Source organism: Scylla paramamosain, chromosome 21, assembly GCF_035594125.1.
Source record: "Scylla paramamosain isolate STU-SP2022 chromosome 21, ASM3559412v1, whole genome shotgun sequence".
Lineage (NCBI taxonomy): Eukaryota > Metazoa > Arthropoda > Malacostraca > Decapoda > Portunidae > Scylla > Scylla paramamosain.
In genome coordinates, this window is record NC_087171.1 from 5473267 (window position 1) to 5500766 (window position 27500).

The 27500-nt window shown below is 37.1% G+C and overlaps 1 protein-coding gene across 3 annotated transcripts in view; it reads right to left on the bottom strand.

Annotated features, from left to right (window-relative positions):
• The window catches only part of LOC135110906 (signal peptide peptidase-like 3), a 69803-nt gene that overhangs the window by 690 nt on the left and 41613 nt on the right, over positions 1-27500 (bottom strand). For 2 of the 3 annotated variants that reach the window (XM_064023543.1, XM_064023544.1), the window contains exons 3-12: positions 22003-22080; positions 17853-17950; positions 16153-16272; positions 15789-15867; positions 11937-12049; positions 6146-6297; positions 4871-5032; positions 3581-3693; positions 2084-2228; positions 1-353 (exon numbers count right to left, since the gene is read on the bottom strand). The exon at positions 1-353 is cut by the window's left edge and continues 690 nt beyond it. In XM_064023543.1, the coding sequence (XP_063879613.1) occupies positions 285-353; positions 2084-2228; positions 3581-3693; positions 4871-5032; positions 6146-6297; positions 11937-12049; positions 15789-15867; positions 16153-16272; positions 17853-17950; positions 22003-22080 (1129 nt within the window). In that variant the 3' untranslated portion in view covers positions 1-284. Of the gene's footprint in view, positions 354-2083; positions 2229-3580; positions 3694-4870; positions 5033-6145; positions 6298-11936; positions 12050-15788; positions 15868-16152; positions 16273-17278; positions 17370-17852; positions 17951-22002; positions 22081-27500 lie in introns of those variants that run through there. The other variant, XM_064023545.1, reaches the window with a different exon arrangement.

Below are 27500 nucleotides of genomic sequence, written 5' to 3' on the forward strand. Positions count from 1 at the left end.
TGCTTCTTGAATATGTTCATTTTCTTCATTACTATGCTACAAGCTATGTACAAAATTGAATTCCAAAGCTTTTGTTTCTTGACACAGCAAGTCATGTGGCAGCATATCAAAGCTCATGTACATCATATGTTCCTCTCACTGTTCACCAGTTTGTATTATCTGTACATTAGATGAAAATTATAGAGGTTTTCAGTTTTCTATGATGCACATTTAAGGGTTTCTATTAATGTTCACGGACACAATAATCTCACATTCACAGTTACACAACTAAATCTCACCCACAGTCACACATCAAGGTTCTTGCTCTGGGTCTGGATGATGAAAGGCTCGCTCCACATTCTTCGAAGGTCACCCTAGAAAGTGGGGGGAAAAAAAGAAGTCACTCATGATTTTCAATTGTATGGTTTTAAATATCAGTGGGACAAACCATGGACAATAATAAGTAAAAGATTTGGGTCCAAGTGAGTTTCCTTAAGCATATATGAGGCCAGCCAAAATGCTTGTGGCTTGCCACCATATATACTCTCACAACAATCACAGTCTACATTTTTTTGTGCTTGCAGTGCAAGTCAGTTTGTGATGTGATTTGTGATGAGCAGTGTCAAGTATCTCACTAGTGCTTAATTTATACCCCATAAAAAGCTTAAAATTTCTTATAAATGTGGCAGGAAATTTCACTAACTGATGCACAGGAGTGTGGAGGGAAGGACAATTTCTTGGAAGAGAGTGGTATTAAAAAAGGTTAAGAACTACTGGCCTACACTCTGAGATGTTCTAAATTTATACATGAGCCAAATACCTGCAGGGGCACAAATGTGACACATGAGGTAATAGGCTTTGCACCCTACCACCAGCCCATCACTTTAGAAAACATAATATCTTGTGAAATGGTGTAATGCTTGAGTAACTTCTGCATAATGTGATATTTCACAATGATGGAAGCATGTACATTTTTTCAGAGTACATCATGCACCAAGACAGTTAGGGTTACATATTATGAATGAGATTAACTAGTATTCATCTTCTATGTATCAAAGTTCCCATAATCACTGTTGTTCATTTATTTGTAGTAGCATGGTATTGTAGGGGTCAGTATGCAGGGTATAACATGAATTTCTGCAGATATTGCTAGAGGTGAAAGTACAGGTTGTTCTAGGTAAAAAAATGTTCTATGCTAATGTGCATTTTGAGGTGTTGTTTAGCTGTGGTATGAAATTCAAATGTGACCATGTGACAGATACAACAGTCATTGTGTAACATTTACCAGTAAATCACTTGTCTGTTAATACCAACTGTCTCATTAAGGGATACTGCAATGCCCCAAAACTTGTAGAAATGATGATTCAATTATTCACAATTTCACCATCAGACATCCCGCATTAACACGTCCTGGCATGGATACCCAGTTGGCTGCTGTCACCCAGCCACACTTGAATTTCAAACCAAGGCTAAACAACGCCTCAAAATGCACATTAGCAAAGAACATTTTCCACTTAGAATAACCTGTACTTTCACCTCTAACAATATCTGCAGAAACTCATGTTACATTCTGTATTCAGTTCAAGCCCACGAAGACTTTGGTTCAAATACTGGTTCAGGTGGAGATAATTTGGGCTCATCTCATAGTATGGTGTAAACCCTGTGTATTTAAAAAATAATGGATACAGGAATCAAGGTGAGGAGTTGTGATCTCACATCCCAGCAGAAGCAAAAGACTGGATGTCATACTTTCCTCTATGTATGTGTCGTCCTTCAGAAGTATTCTCTTTTATTATCTTTATACATTTAACAAAATTTTTTTTCTCTAACATTCTTCAGTCACTTACATTGCACTCCACTTATATAATATTTACTAATCTAAAAACACAACATTTACTTACCCAATACCGAAGTATCTTTTTCCTTACATAAGACAAATACCTTTTTCACATTTATTTACTTATTTTAATTTAATTTAATTAATTTTTTTACAATTTCCCAAGCTAATTTCTTCCTCACTCTCTGCATAAATTCCCTTCCAATTTTTTGTCTAAAGTTTATACATAACATACCTTATCTGAAAACAAACATAAATATAGCTCACCTTGAGGTAAGCCATAGTGAGCAGAGGAAGGAGAGTGAAGGGCACTAAGTACAGGAGAGCAGGTTGTGCGGCCTTGAATACTTCTGATGACACAGTGGCTGTCAACAGGCCCAAGAAATAGCCGATCAGGGAGCAATGGAAGTAACTGAAAATATGGGGGCGGAAAAAAAAAAGAGAAAAAAGAAAAACATTAATACACAAGGAATATATTAAAAAATTCTAATAAAATCTTGAGGTGGAAATGTACCTCATGAAAAGATAAATAATTATAGGTCTCCCTTTATCATTTGAAGAATCTCAAGAACTCTGCCAGAGGATGAACATAGCAGAAGTTACTACATTTTTGTCCATACATACAATACACATTCTTACTTTTCTGCTTTCCTTCTTTCTCACATACCCTGAAATTGCTCTTCATTTAATATGTAAACTACATTTACCCAACTCGTTATCTTCTTTGTTTCCTATCCTCAATAGTGTTGTGCATGACAATCTTAACTGCTCAGTGGCTTACTCCCTTTCCTTCCATACACATTTTCTTTTGTTAATCAAACTTCACTCCTTGCATCACATTTAACTTTAATTGGATGATGAGATTTAAATTTCATATCCTATGATGTAGTTACCTTTTAGATGTCCACACTTACCATCTCTCCTTTCATCATATAATATAATAATCCTATTAATTTCCTAATAAAGTTGAAGTTAGTGTGTATAGCTGTGTGAACGTATACAATAGCTTTTGTGAGGAAAAAAGAGTCATGCATGGTTTTGGCACAGAGCTGCACCTTCAGATGAGTGAATGAGCTGCAAATGATAGTTGATAATTTCGCATTTACAAGAACATGGAAACAAACAACAGATTTATGCAAAAGTACTGCACTATCATTGTGTTTATAATTATAAAACACTGATAATGTATTTCATTAATAAAGTTTATAAAACTATACAGTGCAATGTAACAAAATTCTATAATAAGGAAAGAAAGGAAACAAAAATTTAATATTAATATTTTTTCATTATTTTTTGTAACTAAATGTTTTTAATAATTTCTGCAAGTATAGGTAAGAAAAATATTTGAGCAAATCTATAGATAACAAACTAAAAAAGATTGCAATAAATGAGAGAGAGAGAGAGAGAGAGAGAGAGAGAGAGAGAGAGAGAGAGAGAGAGAGAGAGAGAGAGAGAGAGAGAGAGAGAGAGAGAGAGAGAGAGAGAGAGAGAGAGAGAGAGAGAGAGAGAGAGAGAGAGAGAGAATGACATTTATTCAAGGTAATGTATTATCAAATACATTTTGAGATTTGGTCACAAAATAAGTGAGGTTGCTGAACTTAAAATACTTAGTGTGATAATGATACAATAAAGCAGAATATAATGTACATCCCTACATATAAGAATTGTCATTGTTATATATTTTTTGTAGTATCTGAATGTGGGAAGTCTAGTATTCTCATATAATCAGAACAAGAATCAAGTAAAAACCAAAAAACAACCAACCTTATTTTGCCCAAATTAGAAGGTGGAGGTACCCCAGCCTCAGCAGAAAGGAGCTGAGCCTTCTTATAGGCATCATATCGGAGAACAAAACACAGCAGAAGGCCTGGCATCACCTGTTTAAGGTAAAGAATTCTTTCATACATTCTTTCCATTAACAAAATACTTTACTAGCTGATTTCAGCAGCTAAATTTCAATATTGCAACAATACAAAATTGGCAAAATTTCCGATGAACAACAGATATGCTTTTGATGTGGAATTTGTGTTGCACAGTCCTCACAATGATTTGTTTACAAAACTCTATACTGGTATGTGATGGTGACACATTGGCACTGCCAATTTAAAGAATCAATTTCCTTTTTAACCTTTATAGAAATAAAATACCCTTATATAATGACAAAAAATTCCCATAATCAGTTATACAATTATACCTCAGTTTACCAAACACATGAGTCAGATTCATACATCTATGTATTTAAGGTATTATTAATGAAATCACTGATCTCATTTAGGACTGTTCCACTGTCTTTGGAAAGAAACTAATGAATGGTCCTAATAACACCCATATCTTTTTGTGGTGGCTCTTTCTCATCACTGTGTTGTACTGTTGTAGCAAAAGAAAAACCTTTCTCAAGCCTCACTTGTTTTATATTAACAGTAGCAAGAGTACCAAGGAAGTGTTTGGTAAGGCTAATGAAGGTACATGTCTATGATAATAAAATCAGCTAATGTCACAACTAGCTACACACCACATTCAGTAAGTCTACAACTTTTCATGTGGAATCTTTGTGAACACTTTTCTGATTTTGAAATTACTGTCATCCCTTGACATTTAGTTTTAAGGTACATGGCTGCTCTAAGTACCTGTGCTCCACTCAAAGCCACACATCCATTGCAGGTGAATTTGTCATCACCAACAATACTACCATGATTGCTGCTCTCCTTCACAACATCAGTTGTGTGCCTCTAGATACTCACTCATATTATGTTGAATATAGCTAAGTTCTAAAGGTTAACATGTACACTTTGTTTACAGCTCCTGATTTGATAGTTTTAAAATATCTAACACCTATAATTTAGACTACCTCATATACCACATTAACTTTTTGTAATTATTACAGAGGAGTATTATTAGATATGGGGATATGGGAATTTATTGTTTTTAAAAAAGTCTAATATCTAGAACTTCGATTAGGTTAACGTGCTGCTACCCTACTACTTTCTCTTACTAACCTACACTAACTCACTAAGCATCTTATTTTTTCAAATAGTAAATAATGGATTAACTTACAATGTCGCCCAAGCCCAACATTGAGAAATGTCCATTGTTGTGCATGGAAGGGAAGACCAGTTTTCCTGGGAGGGAAAGCTTAGGAGCCTCACGGCCCATACTACCCAGATGTAACTTGCGTGCCATTACACCCACAGGGTTGTCTGCTGGTCGGGTGGCAACCTGTCACACAAGTGTTAACATAAATAGTAGAATGGAGATCAGCCAATTCAAAAGTCTCAACTAGAGACCACTAGTCTCCATGTAATGTAGGTACTGATACATTCTGGACACAATGGCTGATGAGTATAAAAAGACAGTGAAATAATTACTAAGCAATCAGAGACCAACTTGTGTGTGAGTAGTTGAGATGATAGTTACTGTCATGTCCAAGTAATTCAAGAAAAATCAAAGTACAATTTGGTTGAGAACAAATTGGGTTGTATTCTTTATTGTGGCAGACTGGGTGAATTAACTAGACAAAAAATATAATAATAGAATAATTCTTGTCTATGAAATTAAGTCAATAGAATTACTTTTCCCCAGAGAGAGAGAGAGAGAGAGAGAGAGAGAGAGAGAGAGAGAGAGAGAGAGAGAGAGAGAGAGAGAGAGAGAGAGAGAGAGAGAGAGAGAGAGAGAGAGAGAGAGAGAGAGAGAGAGAGAGAGAGAGAGAGAGAGAGAGAGAGAGAGAGAGAGAGAGAGAGAGAGAGAGAGAGAGAGAGAGAGAGAGAGAGAGAGAGAGAGAGAGAGAGAGAGAGAGAGAGAGAGAGAGAGAGAGAGAGAGAGAGAGAGAGAGAGAGAGAGAGAGAGAGAGAGAGAGAGAGAGAGAGAGAGAGAGAGAGAGAGAGAGAGAGAGAGAGAGAGAGAGAGAGAGAGAGAGAGAGGAGGGGGGGCACACAAATATTCAATTCAACCATAGTTGCTAATAGTGAATTGTACAAACTGGAATTTTTAATGATATAGACTCTTACCCAAAATATTCCAGATTCCATTTTACTACATGGCACTACAACTCACCAAGAAAACCACTTAATTTAAGTTCCAATGACAATTTGTGGTTATTACTGGAGGCATTATGAAAGAACAAATAAACTATTCCCAAACTAGAACAAGTCCTAGTAAATTAATTAATCAGGGAGAATTGTAGATATTTCAAGAAAAAAGGTAAGCATTAAGACCTAAACTACTGGTATTTTCTAAAGTAACACACTTCATTGGTCTTTCAGTGTCCTTCTAGTCATATTTACACTTAAGTATTCATTGAAACTAATGAATTTGAGGGCAGTGTACACTCACCTTGACCATGACATTGGCATTGAAGAGATATGATGAAAAGAAAACCCAAAACACATCATACACCAGTAGACCAGTTAGAAGCAGTGTCGACACTTTCAGGCTGGGAAGGCGCACAAATGCAATGAATGCCACACATAGGCCCATTCCCATTGCTGGAAAAAGGAAAAGAAAATTACCATAGCTTGCTTCCACAAGGCAGAAGTTTTATTTTCTATTTATTAATTTATTTTCTGTAGGAGGGCCACAGGCCAAGGGCAACAAAAATCCAGTAAATAAAAAAAAGCCCATTGAAATGCCAGTCCCAGAAAAGGATCAAAAGCGGTAGACAAAAACAGAAGGATAAGGGTCTTGAAACCTCCCTCTTGAAGGAAATCAAGTCATAAGAAGATGGAAATACAGAAGCAGGCAGGGAGTTCCAGAGTTTACCATAGAAAGAGACGAATGATTGAGAATACTGGTTAACTCTTGCATTAGAGAGATGGACAGAATAGGGGTGAGAAAAAGAAGAAAGTCTTGTGCAGTGAGGCCATGGGAGGAGGAGAGGCATGCAGTTAGCAAGATCAGAAGAGCAGTTAGCATGAAAATAGCAGTAGAAGACAGCTAGAAATGCAACACTGTGGTGATGAGAGAGAGGCTGAAGACAGTCAGTTAGAGGAGAGGAGTTGATGAGACACGAAAAGCTTTTGATTCCACCCTGTCTAGAAGAGCGGTATGAGTGGAGCCCTCCCAGACAAGTGAAGCATACTCCATACATGGACGGATAAGGCCCTTGTACAGAGTTAGCAGCTTTGGGGGGGTGAGAAAAACTGGCGGAGACGTCTCAGAATGCCTAACTTCATAGAAGCTGTTTTAGCTAGAGATGAGATGTGAAGTTTCCAGTTCAGATCATAAGTAAAGGACAGACCAAGGATGTTCAATGTAGAAGAGGGGAACAGTTGAGTGTCATTGAAGGAGAGGGGATAGTTGTCTGGAAGGTTGTGTCTAGTTGATAAATGGGGGAATTGAGTTTTTGAGGCATTGAACAATACCAAGTTTGCTCTGCCCCAATCAGAAATTTTAGAAAGATCAGAAGTCAAGCGTTCTGTGGCTTCCCTGCGTGAAATGTTTACCTCCTGAAGGGTTGGATGTCTATGAAAAGACGTGGCAAAGTGCAGGGTGGTATCATCAGCGTAGGAGTGGATAGGACAAGAAGTTTGGTTGGGAAGATCATTAATGAATAATAAGAAGAGAGTGGGTGACAGGACAGAACCCTGAGGAACACCACTGTTAATAGATTTAGAAGAAGAACAGTGACCGTCTACCACAGCAGCAATAGAACGGTCAGAAAGGAAACTTGAGATGAAGTTACAGAGAGAAGGATAGAAACCGTAGGAGGGTAGTTTGGAAATCAAAGCTTTGTGCCAGACTCTATCAAAAGCTTTTTGATATGTCCAAGGCAACAGCAAAAGTTTCACCAAAATCTCTAAAAGAGGATGACCAGGACTCAGTAAGGAAAGCCAGAAGATCACCAGTAGAGCGGCCTTGACGGAACCCATACTGGCGATCAGATAGAAGGTTGTGAAGTGATAGATGTTTACGAATCTTCCTGTTGAGGACAGATTAAAAAACTTTAGGCAGGAAATTAAAGCAATAGGACGATAGTTTGAGGGATTAGAACGGTCACCCTTTTTAGGAACAGGCTGAATGTAGGCAAACTTCCAGCAAGAAGGAAAGGTAGATGTTGACAGACAGAGCTGAAAGAGTTTGACGAGGCAAAGTGCAAGCATGGAGGCACAGTTTTGGAGAACAATAGGAGGGACCCCATCAGGTCCATAAGCCTTCTGAGGGTTTAGGCCAGCACGGGCATGGAAAACATCATTATGAAGAATTTTAGTGGGTAGCATGAAGTAGTCAGAGGGTGGAGGAGTGGGAGAAACAAGCCCAGAATAGTCCAAGGTAAAGTTTTTAGCAAGGGTTTGAGTGAAGAGTTCAGCTTTAGAAATAGATGTGATAGCAGTGGTGTCATTTGGTTGAAATAAAGGAGGGAAAGAAGAAGAAGCAAAGCTATTGGAGATATTTTTGGCTAGATGCTAGAAGTCATGAGGGTAGTTAGATCTTGAAAGATTTTGACACTTTCTGTTAATGAAGGAGTTTTTAGGTAGTTGGAGAACAGACTTGGCATGGTTCTGGGTAGAAATATAAAGTGCATAAGATTCTGGTGATGGGAGGTTTAGTACCTCTTGTGGGCCACCTCTCTATCATGTATAGCATGAGAACAAGCTGTGTTAAACCAAGGTTTGGAAGGTTTAGGTCGAGAAAAAGAGTGAGGAATGTACGCCTCCATGCCAGACACTATCACCTCTGTTATATGCTTAGCACACACAGACGGGTCTCTGACATGGAAGCAGTAGTCATTCCAAGGAAAATCAGCAAAATAGCTCCTCAGGTCCACCCAACTAGCAGAGGCAAAACGCCAGAGGCACCTTCGCTTAGGGGGATCCGGAGGAGGGATTAGAGTGATAGGACAAGATACAGATATGAGATTGTGATCGGAGGAGCCCAACGGAGAAGAAGGGGTGACAGCATAAGCAGAAGGATTAGAGGTCAGGAAAAGTCAAGAATGTTGTATGTATCTTCAAGACGGTCAGGAATACCAGTAGGGTGTTGCACCAATTGCTCTAGGTCATGGAGGATAGCAAGGTTGAAGGCTAGTTCACCAGGATGGTCAATGAAGGGAGAGGAAAGCCAAAGCTGGTGAACACTGAAGTCTCCAAGAATAGAGATCTCTACAAAAGGGAAGAGAGTCAGAATGTGCTCCACTTTGGAAGTTAAGTAGTCAAAGAATTTCTTATAGTCAGAGGAGTTAGATGAGAGATATACAGCACAGATAAATTTAGTTTGAGAGTGACTCTGTAGTCATAGCCAGATGGTCAAAAACTTGGAAGATTCAAGTGTGGGCACGAGAGATCTACATTATGCTTTTGTCACTTTTAGCTGATAATTCTAAAACAATAATGATTAGAGACTAACACACACACACACACACACACACACTAAGAAGACATTTGTCCAATGTCTTAGCCAAACTTTATTTGGCACACTGAGGGTTAAGTTTGCTCTTATACTGTATTGTGTATGATGCTGTATGCTTACCTGATACTATGTATGGTATTACTATAATGTACTGGACTGTACAATATACCCTTGAATTCCTGAACTAAAAGGAACAACAGTCTGGAAATCACAAAATTCTGGACATTGTAAAAGTTTCATTCTCTTCCTCTCACTAGAGCCTTTGTGGAAGCTGTTGTAGTGAGAGATGAGATGTCAAGTTTCCAATTTATAATATTAGTATAGAACAGGCTAGGAATGTTGTGTAGAAGAGGGAAACAGTTGCATATCACTGAAGAAGAGGGGCAGGTTGTATTAATAGATGGAGAGACTGGATTTTGGATGCATTGGAAAACACTCAGTTTCCTCTGTCCTAATCAGGAATTCCAGAAAGATCAGAAGTCAGAAGTTTTGTGGCTTTTGTGCATGATTTGTTAAGTTCCTGGTTCCTGAAGGGAAAAATGCAGAGTGGTATCATCAGCATACCACTATATCATATCATCAGCAGTGCAATGAGTTAGGTTTAATTTTAGATCATCTATAAATAATAAAAAAAGAGTGGGTGACAGGACAGAATCCTGAGGAATACCACTGTTAATAAACTTTTAACATAAACACTTTGAATATGAAAATTTTGAGATGAAGTTATAGAGAGATGGATAGAAGCTGCAGAAGGGTTGATTGGATATTAATTGCTTTTGACATGTCTAATCCAGCAGTGAAAGTTTCATCAGAATTAAAAAGAAGAGGATGACAAAAACTACATAAAGAAGGCCAGATCTCCAGTAGAACAGCCATGAAAAACTTGTACTGGCAATCTAATATAAGGCTGTAAAGTGACAGATGTTAAAGGATCTTCCTGCTGAGAAAAAAAAAAAAAAATTGAAAGGTAGAGTGGTCAGCTTTTTAACAAACATGCTAAATGCAGGAAAGTAGATGTTGACAGACAAATACTTAAGAGTCTGACAAGCTAGGGGTGAGCTAAACACACAGTTATAGAGAACATTAAGAAGGATCCCATCATGTCCCTAAGCCTTCCAAAGGTTGAGGGCAGTGAGGAAATGGAAAACATTACTTGAAAGAATCTTGACAGAAGGTATAAAATAGTTGGAGGATGGTAGACAGGGAGGAACTTTGAAAGTTAAATATACTAGTCAAGAAATGAGAGGCATACAGTATAGATGAATCTGGTTTCAGTCCCTAAAGTCAAAGCCAGGTGGTAGAAAATTTGGAAGACACAAGAGCGTGGGCATGAAAACGTTTGGTCACTGTGCACATAGAAAAATAGAGATATTTTATTTACCTCACCAAACAAATTATACAATATATGATTTAAATGGTTCATCAACAATGCACACAAGATGAAAAATTGAACCAAAAATCATGAGCAAACCCAAATATTCATACATGTATTGAAAGCATCCATTGAAGTTCACAACATGTACAGTATACCCAGTATTTGTGATTTATTCATAGGCAGAATGAGAGATGATGTTTGCGGAGCTATACAAGGTTATAGCTCCACAAACACCTTCATCCCTCATTCTGCCTGTCAATAAATCACAAATACTGGTTATACTGTACATGTTGTGAACTTCACTGGACAAGGGACACTAAACAACAACATGCTCTTCAGTCTGGATCTTTCCACATGTGTACAGCTTCTCCAGTGGGAGGAGGCCATGTCCCCTCCTATTCCATCTGCCTACCTCTATCTCTAATGAGTGAAATGACACACAGAAGCAAATGAAAGGAATTCTATGTAACTCACTAACGTTATGCTTATTGGTATATATAGTTGGCACTGTAAGGTTAGGATTTATAACATTGGTATATGTTGCCCTCTTAGATGACACAGAGTGCATGGTGGTATTTCTCAGTGCATTCATTGCTTCTGTGCAGTTGTCAACACTGTTGTTTGTCAGATCTGATACATAATTCTTGGTAGTATACCTAGTGTCTAATACAGTACGTAAAGTGAAACCTAAAGGATCATCACCCATTCTTGACCTCTCTGTGTACATGTTAGCAAAAAATTTTCTCTATTTAATCTTGAAAATTGGCTGTAAAGGTAGTAACATACATGTGAATGTAATATCCACTTCTGGATTGAAAGTGAGGATGGAGAAAGTAGGAGGGAAAAAAAGAAAGGGCTATTGTCAGTATTCAGTGAAGAAAAGAAGATGAGGTTTAGTAGAGGAGAATAATATTTCAAAGATTGAAAATCTGTTCTAAGGCTGTGAATATTGCCGAAGTTAATGTAGAAAAGTACACATACATGACTTATGTTAAAACATGAAACCCACCAAGAGAATGCGATAGGAAACTTTACATGATAGCAGCAGATAAAGATGTACAGAAATAGTTTTTCAAATAGAGAAAGCAGTGGCATGCATTACCAGAGGCAGTGGTGTGTACAAGGAACACAAATAAATTCAAGAAAAGTACAATAATTTAATAAAAAAACTGGATAAAATAAGCTTGAAAAAAAAAAAAAAATGTAAATATGTAAATACAAATTGATAGAAACACTTAGTCAAATGAAGACAGAAAAACGACTGCATATGATTTAAACTGAGCAAGAAGAAAATTACAAAAATTATTGGTAATATAGTAGAAATTAATTAAATTTATATCCTACAGTTTTAGAACTTTAACAGCAAATGAAGTTCTGGTGATCTCTTATAGCACCAACACTTACCGTCCATGAGAAGCCAGTGACCAGTCATTACCCAGATGCAAACGATGGACACGGAGAGACAGAAAGCCATTATTTCTGCTCCAGTGAATCTCCCACACATTCCAAATGATATTCTGTGGACAATAATTATTTCTTTAAAAGTCATACCTACACCCTGAAGTTCTGAAAGAAATTATATGAAAATCTTTACCTGGATGATATGCAACCCAGTTGATGTAATTAAAGTTTAAAGATAACTTTTAAGTAACTGTTTCTATAAAGAAATTGTTAAGACATCCATACAATAACGCTATTTTCTTCATTTTTTAAATATTTTTTTATGTAGAAGGGACGCTGGCAAAAAAATAAATAAATAAATAAAAAAAATAAAAAATAAAAAAAATAAAAAAAGTGCTGGTCCCTGAACAGTTAAAAGTAGTAATAAAAACTGCTTTTTTAATACAATACAGAATACAGAATAAGTGTCTTGAAACCTCCCTCTTGAAAGAGTTGAAGTCATAGGAAGGTGGAAATACAGAAGCAGGCAGGAAATTCCACTTTACCAGAGAAAGGAATGAATGACTGAAAATACAGGTTAACTCTTGCATTAGAGAGGTGGACAGAATAGAGGTGAGAGAAAGAAGAAAGTCTTCTGCAGCGAAGCTGTGGGAGGAGGGGAAGCATGCAGTTAGGGAGATCAGAAGAGCAGTTAGCATGAAAATAGCAGAAGATAGCAAGAGATGCAACATTGCAACGATGAGAAAGAGGCTGAAGACAGTCAGTTAGAGAAGAGGAGTTGATAAGATGAAAAGCTTTTGATTCCACCCTGTCTAAAAGAGCAGTATGAGTGGAATCCCCACCCCACCCTCTTACATGTTAAGCATACTCCATACATGGACGGATAAGGCCCCTGTACAGAGTTAGCAGCTTGAGTGGTGAGAAAAACTGGGAGACATCTCAGAATGCCTAACTTCATAGAAGCTGTTTTAGCTAGAGATGAGATGTGAAGTTTCCAGTTTAGATTATAAGAAAAGGACAGACTGAGGATGTTCAGTGTTGAAGAGGGGGACAGTTGGGTGTCATTGAAGAAGAGGGGATAGTTGTCTAGAAGATTGTGTTGAGTTGATGGATGGAAGAATTGAGTTTTTGAAGCAGTGAACAATAACAAGTTTGCACTGCCCCAATCAGAATTTTAGAGAGACCAGAAGTCTGGTGTTTTGTGGCTTCCCTGCATGAACTGTTTACTTCCTAAAGGGCTGAATGCCTGGAAAAAAGATGTGGAAAAGTGCAGGATGTATCATCAGCATAGGAGTGGATAGGAAAAGAAATTTGGTTTAGAAGACCATTGATGAGTAATAGGAAGAGTGATAACAGGACAGAATCATGAGGAAAGCCACTGTTAATAGATTTAGAAGAACAGTGATCGTCTACCACAGCAACAATAGAATGGTCAGAAAGGAACTTGAGATGAAGTTACAGAGAGAAGGATAGAGTGCTTTTTTAAGATCCAGGTACTTGCTTGTAGTTACTTGTATCTCCTGTATTCCCCCATTCTGTGATACCATTTTTGGTATCACAGAATGAGGGAATACAAGTAAAGAGACAAGAAATCAAAAAACTGCTGGAAGAGCTGGATGTTGGAAAAGCTATGGGACTAGATCAAGTAAATGGATGGATATTAAAAGCATGCAGAGAACAAATGGAGGAGCCCATATGGGATAAAATCAACAGCTCATTGAGAGAAGGAAAAGTACCAAGGGAATGGAAAAGGGCTAACATAGTCCCATTGTACAAAAGGGGGAAATAAAATGGAACCATTAAATTACAGACCAGTGTCACTAGCAAGTATTGTAAGCAAGCTTTGTGAAATAGTAATTAAAAATAGATGGGTGCAATATTTAGAAGATGAAAAGATAATTAGAGAAAAGCAATTTGGATTCAGGAAAGGGAGAGACTGTGTCACAAATCCAGTGAGCTTTTATATGAGAGTAATAGATGGAGTGTAAGAGAGGGACGGAAGGGTTGATTCGGTATACCTGCATCTCAAAAAAAGCATTTGATAAAGTTCCCCACAAAGGCCTTTTGTGGAGGTTAGAGAATGATGGAGGACTAAAGGGAGCAACATTGGGATGGATGGATGATTATTTACAAGGGAGGGAAATGAGAACAGTAATCTGAGACACTAATTCAAGTTGGCGTGGTGACAACTGGGGTACCGCAAGGATCTGTGTTGGCACCAATTATGTTTCAAATATATGTAAATGATACGACAGATGTTCTAAATAGTTATATAAATCTTTTTGCTGATAATGCAAAAATAAGGAAAATAATAAAGGATGAAAATGATTGCAAGGAGTTAAAAAAGGATATTGACAAGATATATGCATGGAGCCAAAGATGGAAACTAGAATTTAATGCCTGAAAATGCCACATGTTGGAAATAGGAAAAAAGTAAAAAGAGACCTTCATGGAATTACAAAATGGGAGGAGAAATAAGAGCAAAAAGTAATGAAGAAAAAGATTTGGGAGTAATGATCCAGGACACACCATAACCTGAAAGACACAAAAATGGAATATTTGGCTCTACATACAGCTTGTTAACAAACATTAGGGTGGCATTTAACTATTTAGATAAAGAAATGATGAAGAAAATTATAACAAGCATGATGCAATCTAAATTGGAATATGCAGCAGTAGTTTGGGCTCCACATAAAAATTAAAAAAAATACATGGAAACTGAAAAGAATACAGAGGATAGCAACAAAGATGGTACCAGAATTGAAAGACTTAAGCTATGAACTAAGACTTGAAGAAATGGGATTACCAATACTACAAGAGCAAAGAGAAAGAGGAGACCTGTTAACAATGTACAAATAAATAAACAATGTAGAAAGAACAGACAGAAATGACTTGGTACCACAGATGGGGGAGGGAGAGAGACCGACGAGGGGGCATGGGAAGAAAATAAAGAAGAGTGGATGATCGACCAACATCAAGAAATACAGCTTCCCATATCAAACTATTGAAATCTGGAATGATTTGAAGGAAGAGGTGGTTGTGGCAAACAGTGTACATATGTTTAAAGAGATAATGGATAAATATGGTTATGGAGACAGGACAAAATGAGCTTTGGCTCATGCCCTGTACAATACAACTAGGTAGATTCTCTCTCTCTCTCTCTCTCTCTCTCTCTTACATTCCTCATAAATAAATTAAAAACCGTCATTATCCTCTGTGTCTGCCATGACAAAGAGGACAGGCCCTGACTGACTATTCTTGCATGTGGATCAGATGCACTAGCAAACCTGGATTTTTCCATATCAGGAACTGGTACCAGATGTGGTTTACCTCTGTTACATCTTAAAACTATATCTATCCTCTTTCTTACAAATTGTTTGTCCTTATAAGGCAGTTTGGAATAAATATAGAGCATAATTGAAATAAGGATAATATGATCTCCATTTCTTGTTTTAATTCTGGACAAGACAAAGATGAAAGGAAAGGGTAAACATGAGTTTGGAAGGTTATATCTGGTTTGGAGAGTGGTGGTGAAAGGGGCAGTCTTGCTGGTATGCCTGTAAGTGCAGCAGTATGTGTTTGGTTGAGACTAATGTGAAAAACTATTAAGTTAAGAGGGGGAACTATAGATGTTTGTGGGTGCATGTGGATCTGGAAGGGAGAAAGAAACTTTATGGAACGATGTTGGTGCATGTTCACAGTGTTGGAGAGAATATATATAATGTTGCTGGAGGATTAGATTACTCCCTCCACAGATTTAAATATCTGGGATCATTCTGAAAATTTCATTCCATTACTGTACATGTCATTATTTCTACAATGCTTACATTATCAAAGACACAACAAATGACTTACTTTTTGTTATCTGAGCAAGGGCGGCTGATGTACTGACACATTGGAAGCAACAGGAAGGCCAGTGCTACTGTGGCTATAACTGGGGAGAAAAATAGAAATGAGTACTTCTCTTCTTCCCTTATTTCTCTCTACACTTGCACATAATTACTGTTATTTTGATAACTTTATTTGCACTTGTACTAAAGATATATAACTTGGAGAATAAGAGCCAAACAATAACAACTACCATGGTTATTAGATTTACTCCAGATCTTCATATTTAAAAGACACCATAAAAAAAAAAGTATAAACCTGCACTTTAATCATACAACTTAGCCTCACTCAGAATTTATACAAACTGTCACTTAAGAGTGAGTTTACATACTTGCGGTGCACACAGCAAACAACATCTGCATGGAGTCGAAGAAGAAGAACATGATAAGCAGGGACACAGAAGCCCCAAGAGGCAGACACAGTGCTTGCATAGTGTCCAGAGTTTGTACATCTGCAAAATATTATTAGAGTGAAAAGATGACAACACTATATTTGTATAAGATGTTTTATTGACTTACCAAAGTAATCATGAAGCACAAAACCTACTTTACCAATACAAATATAGCTACATTAAAACAAAAAATCTGCATGGCTAGCATTTTACTCTTTTCCTAAAAAAAAAGTTGGTTGGATTGAGGGAGTCCTTGCCTTGGCATACACTACAGGTGAGTTGCTTACTCTTGGTAAAAGAAATCTGTAAGTCCAACATGGCAAATACAAGCCTAGTGATTAAAGCATTACACTGTATATTTTAAGTCTAACTTTCTTACAAAATACAAATCAAAATGATGTTTTATAAGAACACATCAATAAGCTTCAGCAAAAGAATCAGACTAGTACCAAAGCTTGAAAATTACTTAAAACTATATTCTAAAATTTGAAAAAATTTATTTTTAGGTGCACATAATATAAGGAGGGTCCTCATATGGATTTCAGTGAAACTTTGAGCATAAATATTCTTTTTATAAAAATTAATAAAAAACCTAAAAGCTACATACTTTTTCAAGATTATGAACAAAGCAAAGAAAGACTCACAAGTATATACAAAGGACTGACAAGATTACATCTGCTACTTCACCTACTTCCACCACTGAGTTTAGCATTTATACATATTCCTTGTAACTAGTCCTTTGATAATTCATAGTTCACATGGAAAAAATAACTCCTCAAATTTCTATGTATAGATGAGTAAGAATATTAAATAAAAGTGTGAGAGAGAGAGAGAGGAGAGATGAGGAGAGAGAGAGGAGAGAGAGAGAGAGAGGAGAGAGAGAGAGAGAGAGGAGAGAGAGGAGAGAGAGAGAGAGAAGAGAGAGAGAGAGAGAGAGAGAGAGAGAGAGAGAGAGAGAGAAGAGAGAGGAGAGAGAGAGAGAGAGAGGAGAGAGAGAGCGAGAGAGAGAGAGAGAGAGAGAGAGAGAGGAGAGAGAGAACTTAGGACCTATGGGTTGGCCACTGACTTTAGTTGATGCTGAGCTAAACACTTGGCTTTACCACCTGCTGGCCAAGCAGTCCCTCCTGGTGGAGCAGGATGTGTGTCTTGCTTCACCAGGACAGATAGTAACAGAAGCTATTCTTAGCTTAACATTTCATGTGATGGATTCTGCCTCCCACCACCACCACTTATCTGTTTTATTTATTTCAATGTAACGTGGCATTAGAACAGATATGAATTATTTTCCTTTTTAATTATTTTCAGCTTACATACATGTTTCAACTTGCTTGTGTACTTGTAAAATGTGTTTCAGTAGTTTATTAGTTTTATGTTATGAGTACTGTAAGTACTATGGATCTCGAAAGTTCTAGATCTGCCATAGTTTTTACTGTACATGCTCCTGGAATGTAACCGCATGTATGTTGGTTTTAGAATTTAATACCAGGTATGTATGTATTTGTTTAAGAATCTCATTATTACTAAATTGATAACAACTGAAATAAGTATTACAATGGATTAGGTGAACTAAAATTAAGTACTCTGTGCAGCATGGACAACAAAGTCTTATGATGACCGAAATGAACAATCACACTACTTACTATTGTCACTTGAAGAACCAGGTGTGGCTATTCCCAGTAGCTTATTTCTTTCTTTCTCTGATTCCCTTTCTCTTGCCTCCTGTTCCAGATTAAGAGATCTGAAAGACAATGTCACTGTTGACACTTTCTAAATTTAATACTGACCCATAAAATGCAAAGAGGTTCATGGCTGTGATATTAAATGCATACACATCACAATATTTATGCAAAACCCCATTTCTTTGTGAGAAATATGAGCATCAAAACATAATCTCTTATATAATACTACACAAAATTTTGAATATCAATATTATATCTTAGGAAAATTAAGCCAGAACCAAATGGAACAAAAACAATGTTCTGTCTGTTCTACTTTGAGGGTGATTATCTAGAGGTTTATGTAACATACAATACCCACAAGTAGTATCCAGAATTATTACAGAAAAAAAATACACTTCTCATATTAGTCCTGTATCTTATGTGTCCACCATGTGTCTTCAAAATAATTTGAATGCATCAAGGCATGTAGTCAGCAAGTTTTTTTGTAGTAATCCAGGCCAGTTCTGTGCACTCAGATGCCACTGATGTGTTCAACAAGGACAAGAAAGGCAGACATGTTCTTTTCTTTAAACTTGAGCTTCATGTGAGACCACAGCTCCTTGACAGGATTCAGGTCTGGAGAATTCCCAAGATGTTCATCTCCTTGTCTATCAAGCATGTCATGACCTGCTTTGCCTTGTGCCACAATGCACTGTCTTGCATAAATAAGGTGAAGTTGTGGATGCGATAAATAATTTGATATATGGTCATGCAAAAAATCAATTTAAATTTTGATATTTTTGGATAGCATATAAATCCTCCACACTTATTCTCTCCAATGAACAGTGCTAAACTATGGCTAAGGGTGTGTGTCTAGTAATCAGATGTGCAGAACAAAAGTCAAGAGGGTTCATGTGTGAGGGACTTCTACTTCTGTGCACCACACATTTACGGGACCTTTTCCAGTCTTCACAAATTAAATCTTTCTACTTCCTCACAAAAATGGGACAAGAAGCATGCATTCTGCCAGTCACAAGAGTTTTATTGGATGGAGAATGAGAGTGTTGATCCAGTTCTTTCAGAACATTACTCTGCAACACAATCAAGGATGTCAGGTAGGGTTGCTGTGATGGTGTTATAAGTTTTCAGCATTTAACTTCTTCATAAGCTATTTGCCTGTGTTAATTTTCCGGAACACCCAGAAACAGGTTTAAGATCAAGTCTCAATTTTGTAAAATCCTCTGTCTCAGAGATGAGACTGGCAATGGCTATCTGTTTTTTTTTTTTCAGTATGTCAACAAATTTTCTTGACAGTTATGTTTACTGATTCAGGGCAAGAATCATAGTTTATTGTAACTCAGTAGGGTTTCTAGGCCCCAATCCTTTGGTATAGGAAGATAGCACTATGATGAATAATGGAAAGAAATAAATGTTTTATTTAGTTGCTCAACATATCTGCTTTTTCTCTGGCACTTCTCATGCAGCAGTGATGTGAAACTGCCCAAGATATTTTTGTATAAAATGAACAGAACTGCCAAGTGCTAACATAAGGAGATACGAGCAAATAGTCTGTCTGATATCTGATAACACCAACGACTAGGAGCAAGCAATAGCTTCAGTTGGTCAAAATACCAAATGGCACCTCACTGTCATCAAAGGGACCTGTGTTATACTCCTTTTTGTGACCATGGTTTAACTTGTGGTATTTGATCTTAAACCCCTCCGTCACTATGTATATATATATAAACATGAGATAAACTATTTTACCATCTCCATCTTGATACAAATGGTAATGTTTCCTTATATCAGCTATTCTAATAAGGAAAACATACTCTCAACAACTGCACATGTGAACATCAGCATTTTGTAACATTCAACAAATCTGAAGTTTGCTGGAAATGTTTATTACTATGTTGAAAGTTACTCATTGGTGACTATCAGTGTACAGCTTTTATTTGGTTAAAAATATTAGTAACTAACCAGGAGTACTTGGGAACATGCAGGCCAATGCCTAGGTATAGCACAACTGTAAAAAAAAAAAATTTAAGGAATCTGAAGTAACATTTATCTGCCATCAGCTGTCACTCGTTCATTCCAGTCCTACATGTACCGTCCAAGGAATTTTAATAAAGACAAAAGCATCAGTCACTCCATGCTGTCCAGGAAGGACAGAAGCTCACAGTCTGAGGCATGCATATTGGTAAGGCACTTGTAAAACTAGCAAACCTATAAATCTCAACTAAACAAAACAGTCAGTTTTGTAATAAAACTAATGTTTCATGAAGCAACATGCAGTAATGACTATTACAAGCATACAATATTCCATCAGTCCATTAAAACATCTGGCAACTTTTCTATCCTTTTTTGCTCTGCATACCATTTGTGTTGTTTTCTTGCATATAAATACTTGACTTCAAGGTAGCTTTCATCCATTGCTATGACAAGTTGGTAAATGTGATTTGTTAATGGATGTCAGGAGATATGCTCTGTACAAGCAGCTCTATTAGAACAGCTTACAGAACATGAACAGTTACTAGCATAGAAAAAATTAACAAAGCAGGGAAATATCACAAAAATCATGCTGGTGGAAAAGAAACACACACACACACACACACACACACACACACACACACACACACACACACACAACTTCACCATGGCTAATCCATGCATTCAGTAAGAAATAATACTGAATAAAAAAAATGTTACATCTACTACTAATCAGCTAACTTACAAACAAAGTAGCAAGACAACTGATATCTGAACTCATCTTTTACTGGCAATAGATACAATTCGGTCATAAATAAATTATCATTTGTATTAAGGACAGAAATAAACCACTTGGGATAAGTAATTTTTAAGGTTATATCACCATCATGATTTATTTGCCACCCAAATTACCAACTAAGAGGTCAGCAACAGCAAAACTTCTGATCACTCTGTTCAACAAAACTTTCAAGTAACACTGTTCAGACAAGAAAGCAAATACCTCAACTGAATGCAGGGCTGGCTTTTTCTCTCTAAGCATAAGTATGTGTGAACATACATATGTTATTGATATACAACATACAAGTATAAGTTGATCTATCTAGTTCTAGAGGTGTCTTGCTGCTCCTCTTTTGAAATCATGAAGAAGTCATAAGGAGAAAAAACAAAACCAGTCGAGTTCAAGTTTACCACTGGAAGAGATTTAAGAGTGGAGATATGTACTGATTAACCTTTGCATCAGTAAGGTGGGCAAAATAACCATGAGAATGAGACAAATGCCCTGTGCAGCAAAGCCACACTTGTATGTTTTAGGAACATTTACAAATATGTAAATAAATTATAAAACAAGACAAATTATGAAACTCCACAAAATGCATTCCTATTTTTTCTCAGTTAAATAAGCACTTGCATTATGTGTTTTCACACCATGCATAATCTATGTGGTATACGAGTACATCCATCAAGTACATATATAATAAACCTTTGATATATAACAAACTAGTTGGGGCACAAGGCAAGTTGCCATGTCCAATGGTTACTACAATGAGTTCTTTAAGTGAACTCAGGACATAGTATAAGTTCAGTGATACATGTTTAAACAGTTGCAACTCTGGGTGGAGGAAGTGTGGAGGGATACACAAAGGAATAAGAGTTGCTACTAGTGACCACCTATCCATGCTTCTTAAAATTAACAACCATTAGCTTGTTAAATGCCTGGCTTGTTCAATAGACTTAAAAGGTTTACACAGGGGTTTAGAGCAGGGATTCTAAACATTTTAATTTTATGTACCCCTACATTTGAGGTCTTTCAGTATTAGTCATGTACCCCTTACTCAGAATGCAGTCAGAACATAACATATGCATCCAGGAATTCATCAGCAAATTATAATAAATGTGTCCAATAATTTGTATTTATAAGTTGGTATATGAAATCTACTATCATATGTGCCCATAAATTTGTTAGTACTGTACACAATGACAATAATAATTGCCTATGAATTCATGGGTTATTCCAGGTCTTAAAACAGACCTGTCATGTAGCCCTAAAAATTCCTCACATACCTCTGGGTGCATGTGCACCATAGGATGAGAACCCATGGTTTAGTGTAACAATTATTTAGTGAACAGTTAGACAGCAACTCACCTGAAACTGCCATACACAATGAGGAGGATGGAGATGAGGAAGGTGGAGACTCGGGAGGAGTCCACAATGGAGTATGCCCTGTAACAGACAAGAAACCAGTGATAAGAAAAACAAAAGGTTATTATTATCCATAGGCCCTAAGTTGCACCCACCCATCCAATGTGAGGAGGAGGAGGAGGAGGAGGAGGAGGAGGAGGAGGAGGAGGAGGAGGAGGAGGAGGAGGAGGAGGAGGAGGAGGAGGAGGAGGAGGAGGAGGAGGAGAAGGAGGCACAGCTCCTTTGGTTCCATAAGCCTGCTGGGTTAGTCATTTTGCCACACACCAGCCACCATTATAATCAATCAAAAGACCTTCGATCCTGATCACAGACAACACAAAAAAATAACAGTAATGTAAATAAACATTTTAACCAGTGGTGAACCAGGATTGAACACAATACATCTACTACAAGGTTAATAGCTGATGTTTTAGCTACTGGTCTGCAACTACTGTACTTCATCTGTAATAGTGGTAGTGATCAGATCTCAAACATCCATGTGACATCCTGCCCCATAGGTGGACGTTATTGTGATAACGATATTGGGTTATTGGTTATCTGATAATTATTTTTCCCTTGTTACTGATTCATAGGTATCGCTAATACTTTCGGTTCCAAACTAGCAACAACTGATCATTTTAGTTTTTGGAACATGAAAATGCTGAAGTTTTAAACTTCCAAAATCAAAAGTAGTTATTTTACTTAAAACAGTACTTTTCATTAGTGAAGAGATTGAATAAACATTGAATTTGATTTTTTTTCTGAGATTTTTCTAAGTTTTCTAAGAAATAGGTAAAAAAAAATTTGGATTCATTGAGTTTTTATTTAAAATATTAATATCATTTTTGGTAGTACTGGAATTTTAGATTAATTGATTTATCAGTTATTGGGCAATAAAATTTATTGCCAGTGATTGATTATCGGTTATCGCTGATAAAGTTATCATTATCGATTTATTGGTTATTGCGATAAATTTTTAGTTATCGTGCCCAACAATGATCCTACCATACAGGGGCTTGGGAGTGTGTGTACACTGCTCTTGCCTAATTGTATTTTTACAGGATTGAGTCAAACCTGTAATGTCCTGTCTTTTAAAGTTAATTTGTCATATTTATCTTTAAAGCTATGAATGCTTTATGCACACACAACTGTATGCCCAAGATTATGAGGGGTTTATTAAACACTAAGTTTTATGGATAAATCTTACACAGCATTGTGGGACACAGAGGAATGTCACACAATCTTGTGAATTTCACACAACGCAGGATCCTCGGTATACATCCACTTTGGAATAAGTCCAATGTGGTATACATCCTGTTTGGACACACACACACACACATTCAAAAAAAAAAAAAAAAAAAAAAAAAAAAAAAAAAAAAAAAAAAAAAAAAAAAAAAAAAAGCTTGGTATATGACCTTTGTTTGGAATGATGCATGCTAGAACTTGTATGGGTCAAAATGAGTCATGACACTGTGTGCTACCTTGTTTACCTCTCTTGAGACAAAGTCATGACTGCCCACCCCATTGCTACCATTCAATTATTATTATTATTTATTTTTATGTAGGAGGGACTCAAAAAAAAAAAAAAAAAAAAGCCCATTGAGATGCCGGTCCCCAAATAGGGTCTGGAAGGATAGTAAAAAATTGAAGGTTAAGTGTCTTAAAACCTCCCTCTTGAAGGAATTCAAGTCATAGGAAGGTAAAAATACAGAAGCAGGCAGGGAGTTCCAGAGTTTACCAGAGAAAGGGATGAATGATTGAGAGTACTGGTTAACTCTTGCATTAGAGAGGTGGACAGAACAGGGGTGTGAGAAAGATGAAAGTTTTGTGCAGTGAGGCCACAGGAGGAGGGAAGGCATGCAGTTGGCAAGATCAGAAGAGCAGTTGGCATGAAAATAGTGGTAGAAGATAACTAGACATGCAATAAAAGAGCGGTTTGTGTGGAACCGCACCCCCTCCCATGTGAAGCATACTCCATACATGGACAGATAAGGCCCTTGTACAGAATTAGCAGCGGGGGGTGAGAAAAACTGGCGGAGAAGTCTCAGAAGGTCCAACTTCATAGATGTTTTAGCCAAAGATGAGATGTGAAGTTTTCAGTTTAGTATATAAGAAAATGAGAGACTGAGGATGTTCAATGTAGAAGAGGGGGACAGTTGAGTATCACTGAAGAAGAGGGGATAGTTGTCTGGAAGATTTTGTTGAGTCGAGAGATGGAGGAATTGGGTTTTTGATACATTGAACAATACCATGTTTGCTGTGCCCCAATCAAAAATTTTAGAGAGATCAGAAGTCAGGCATTCTGTGGATTCCATGCATGAACTGTTTTCTTTGTGAAGGATTGGGTGTCTATGAAAAGACGTGGAAAAGTGCAGGGTGGTATGATCAGTGTAGGAGTGGATAGGACAAGAAGTTTGGCTTAAAAGATCATTGATGAATAATAGAGAGTGGGTGACAGGACAGAACCCTGAAGAACACCACTGTTAATAGATTTAGGAGAAGAACAGTGACCTATCTGATTGCCAGTATGGGTTCTGACAAGGTAGCATCAGAGGGTGGAGGAGAGGGAGGAACAAATCCCGAATCGTCCAAGGTTGAGTTTTTAGCAAAGATTTGAGTGAAGAGTTCAGCTTTAGCGATAGATGTGATAGTAGTGCTGCCATCTGGTTGAAATAAAGGAGGGAAAGAAGAAAAAAAGTTATTGGAGTTGTTTTTGGCTAGATGCCAGAAGTCACGAGGGGAGTTAGATCTTGAAAGATTTTGACATTTTCTATTAATGAAGGAGTTTTTGGCTAGTTGGAGGACAGACTTGGCATGATTTCAGGCAAGAATATAAAGTGCATGAGATTCTGGTGATGGAAGGCTCAAGTAGCTTTTGTGAGCCACCTCTGCTATAAGTGAACAACCTGTGCTATAACTCTGAATTTTCACGTGATTTTGTTTTTTGTGTAAATTTTTAGTAAATTAATTAACCATGAATTCTAAGAAAGCTAACCTTCCAAACAATAACATCTCCATTCTCAGCACCATCCTAGTAGGCACTCGACTCTTCTCAGCAAGGTAAAGTGAGGTTAAATTTTCACTCATTTCAACTAACTGCTTTTGCATTTACCATATTTGACAGCATATAAGATGAACCTTTCATCATAAAAATGGCTAAAAAAAAATCAACCTGCATCTTATATATAAATGTGAGGCCTCCTGTAGATTTAATTTTGAAATTTCCTTCACCCAAAGATTTATAACACCGTATTATAGGCAAGGATGCTATATCATATTTTTCAACCATAATATTATGTAAAAAAAATGTTGAAAATGAAAATGTGGTCCGATTTAAGTGTGTTGCTGACATCTCAACACCTGTGATGTGTTCTTTGCCTTGCCACCGTGATTAGGCCACTACCTCTGATTTATTACTGCAATCATGTGGGATATTTTTACTCTTGTGATTTGCTTTTTGTTCTTAATACAGTGGAACCTTGGTTGCCAAACACCTCCCTTTTCAAACAAAATTTTGAACTCATTATTGCTTCGGTTGTGGTAACATAATTAAGTTCTAGAACAAAGTTACTTGATTTCAAATATCAAAAGGCAGCAAAAGCTGCTGTTTATTACTAATTTATAGTTTCTATAAATATTTACTTCATTTTTATATATTTGGAGGAGAGACACAGAGTGTAAGACAGTAATTAAATCTTTGAAATAAGGTAAATGTGATCCTGTTGAAAAGCTTTGATGTAAACAAACTGTTTTTGGTACTCAGGAGTTATCCAGAGCCACCTGTAGCTCTCTTGATGACTCCCAACACCATCACTACTGCACAACTACATTTTTTCAGTAGCTTTTCCCAGCAGCAAGATGTCTAAGTGTTATGATCACCTTCATTTTGGCAGTAAGTGGGTTGCTTCTCAGTGTCCTTCTGTAAGGCTTCCCTCATTAGATCAGTGACAAAGAGAATACCTGCAAGGGCTAAACTATCTTCTGTTGAGTTCTGTGTCACTAAGTTCATTCAATACAGTAAAATCCCTCTCATCCGGCATTCGAGTATCCGGCAGCTTCAAGTATCCGGCACATTTTTCCCAGAGCCTTAAAATCAATAAAAAATCAATGTGTACTCATAAAATCGATTAAATTATGATTAATTATGAGGACGGCACAATCCCCGAGTTCCAAAAACAATTTATTGTTAAGGATGCGATATTCATGGCTTCACTTGCTTGGCTAGACATTAAAAGGCAAACATTGATGTGATGTTGGCGCAAATTGTACCCTTTGATGATGTGTGATGATGAGGATGATGAGGAGTTTGAAGGGTTTGTAGGTGGCATGAAAAATTCGGTGGTGAGCGAGCTGAGGGAAATGTGCAACCTAAAGTGACAGATGAAGCGTTACAGGAATGGGTGGACGTGGACGAAAATCAGGCCGTAACATTCACTCTCACAGACGAGGAACTTATCAACGCTGTAGTTGAAGATCATTTAGAGAAAATTAGTGATGATAGTGATGATGATGATGATGATGATAATGAGCCTAAAGTAACTTGGGAACAGGCTGCAAAACACATAGCTGGCTTTGTCAGGTTTGCTGAGCAGTGCGCATACATGTCAACCCGAGATGTTATGATCCTTCACTGCATTGAAAATGAGTTTTTGCTGCTTAGAAGGAGCTACAAACAAGGAGACATTAGAAACTAGTTTAAAGTAGCTTGTAAGGGAAAAGAAGTGGGGCAAACAAGTACAGAATCTGATGATGTTGATGACCCGGAGGGTGTTGAATGAGAGGTGTGGGGAGCGAAAAAGTGTCAAAAACACTCGTACATTTTCATATCTTTATTGAATGCTATACATGTTGGCTAATATTGAATAAAGCAAATAAGTGTATACGTACTTTATTTTTGTAACTCATCAACTTATTTATAAGAGGAAAGTATTAAAGAAAATGTTAGTACAGTAGTATTGTGTGTTGGTGAGTGTGAGGTGGCAGCGCGGGTGGCGACGCGCAGCACAGCGATCAGCTGATCTTTGTTATGGTAAGATGCGTGAGTGTAGGGTGCTGATTGTGGACATAATTTCACTTCTATTCAAGTATCCGGCATGCTTCAAGTATCCAGCATGTCGGTGGTCCCGTTGATGCTGGATAAGAGGGATTTCACTGTACATCCTTTCTGAATAAATACCGTATTTGAAGGCTTACAAGATGCACCTTTTTTCAAAAAAAAAAAAAAAAAAAAAAAAAAAAAAAAAAAAAAAAAAAAAAAAAAGTCTCAGAAAATGAGCCTGCATTTTATAAGGCCAAGTCAGCCTTGGGGCAGTGGTTAGTGGTAAGTCTATGGAAACAGTGGTCCTTAAATCAAACTCCAAACATCTTCACACTTATAAACAAGGGGATGATCACTAAAAAAAAAAAAAAAAAAAATAATGCAAGGTAACAATGTGTAACAGGTTGTACTTACTAGTAATTCA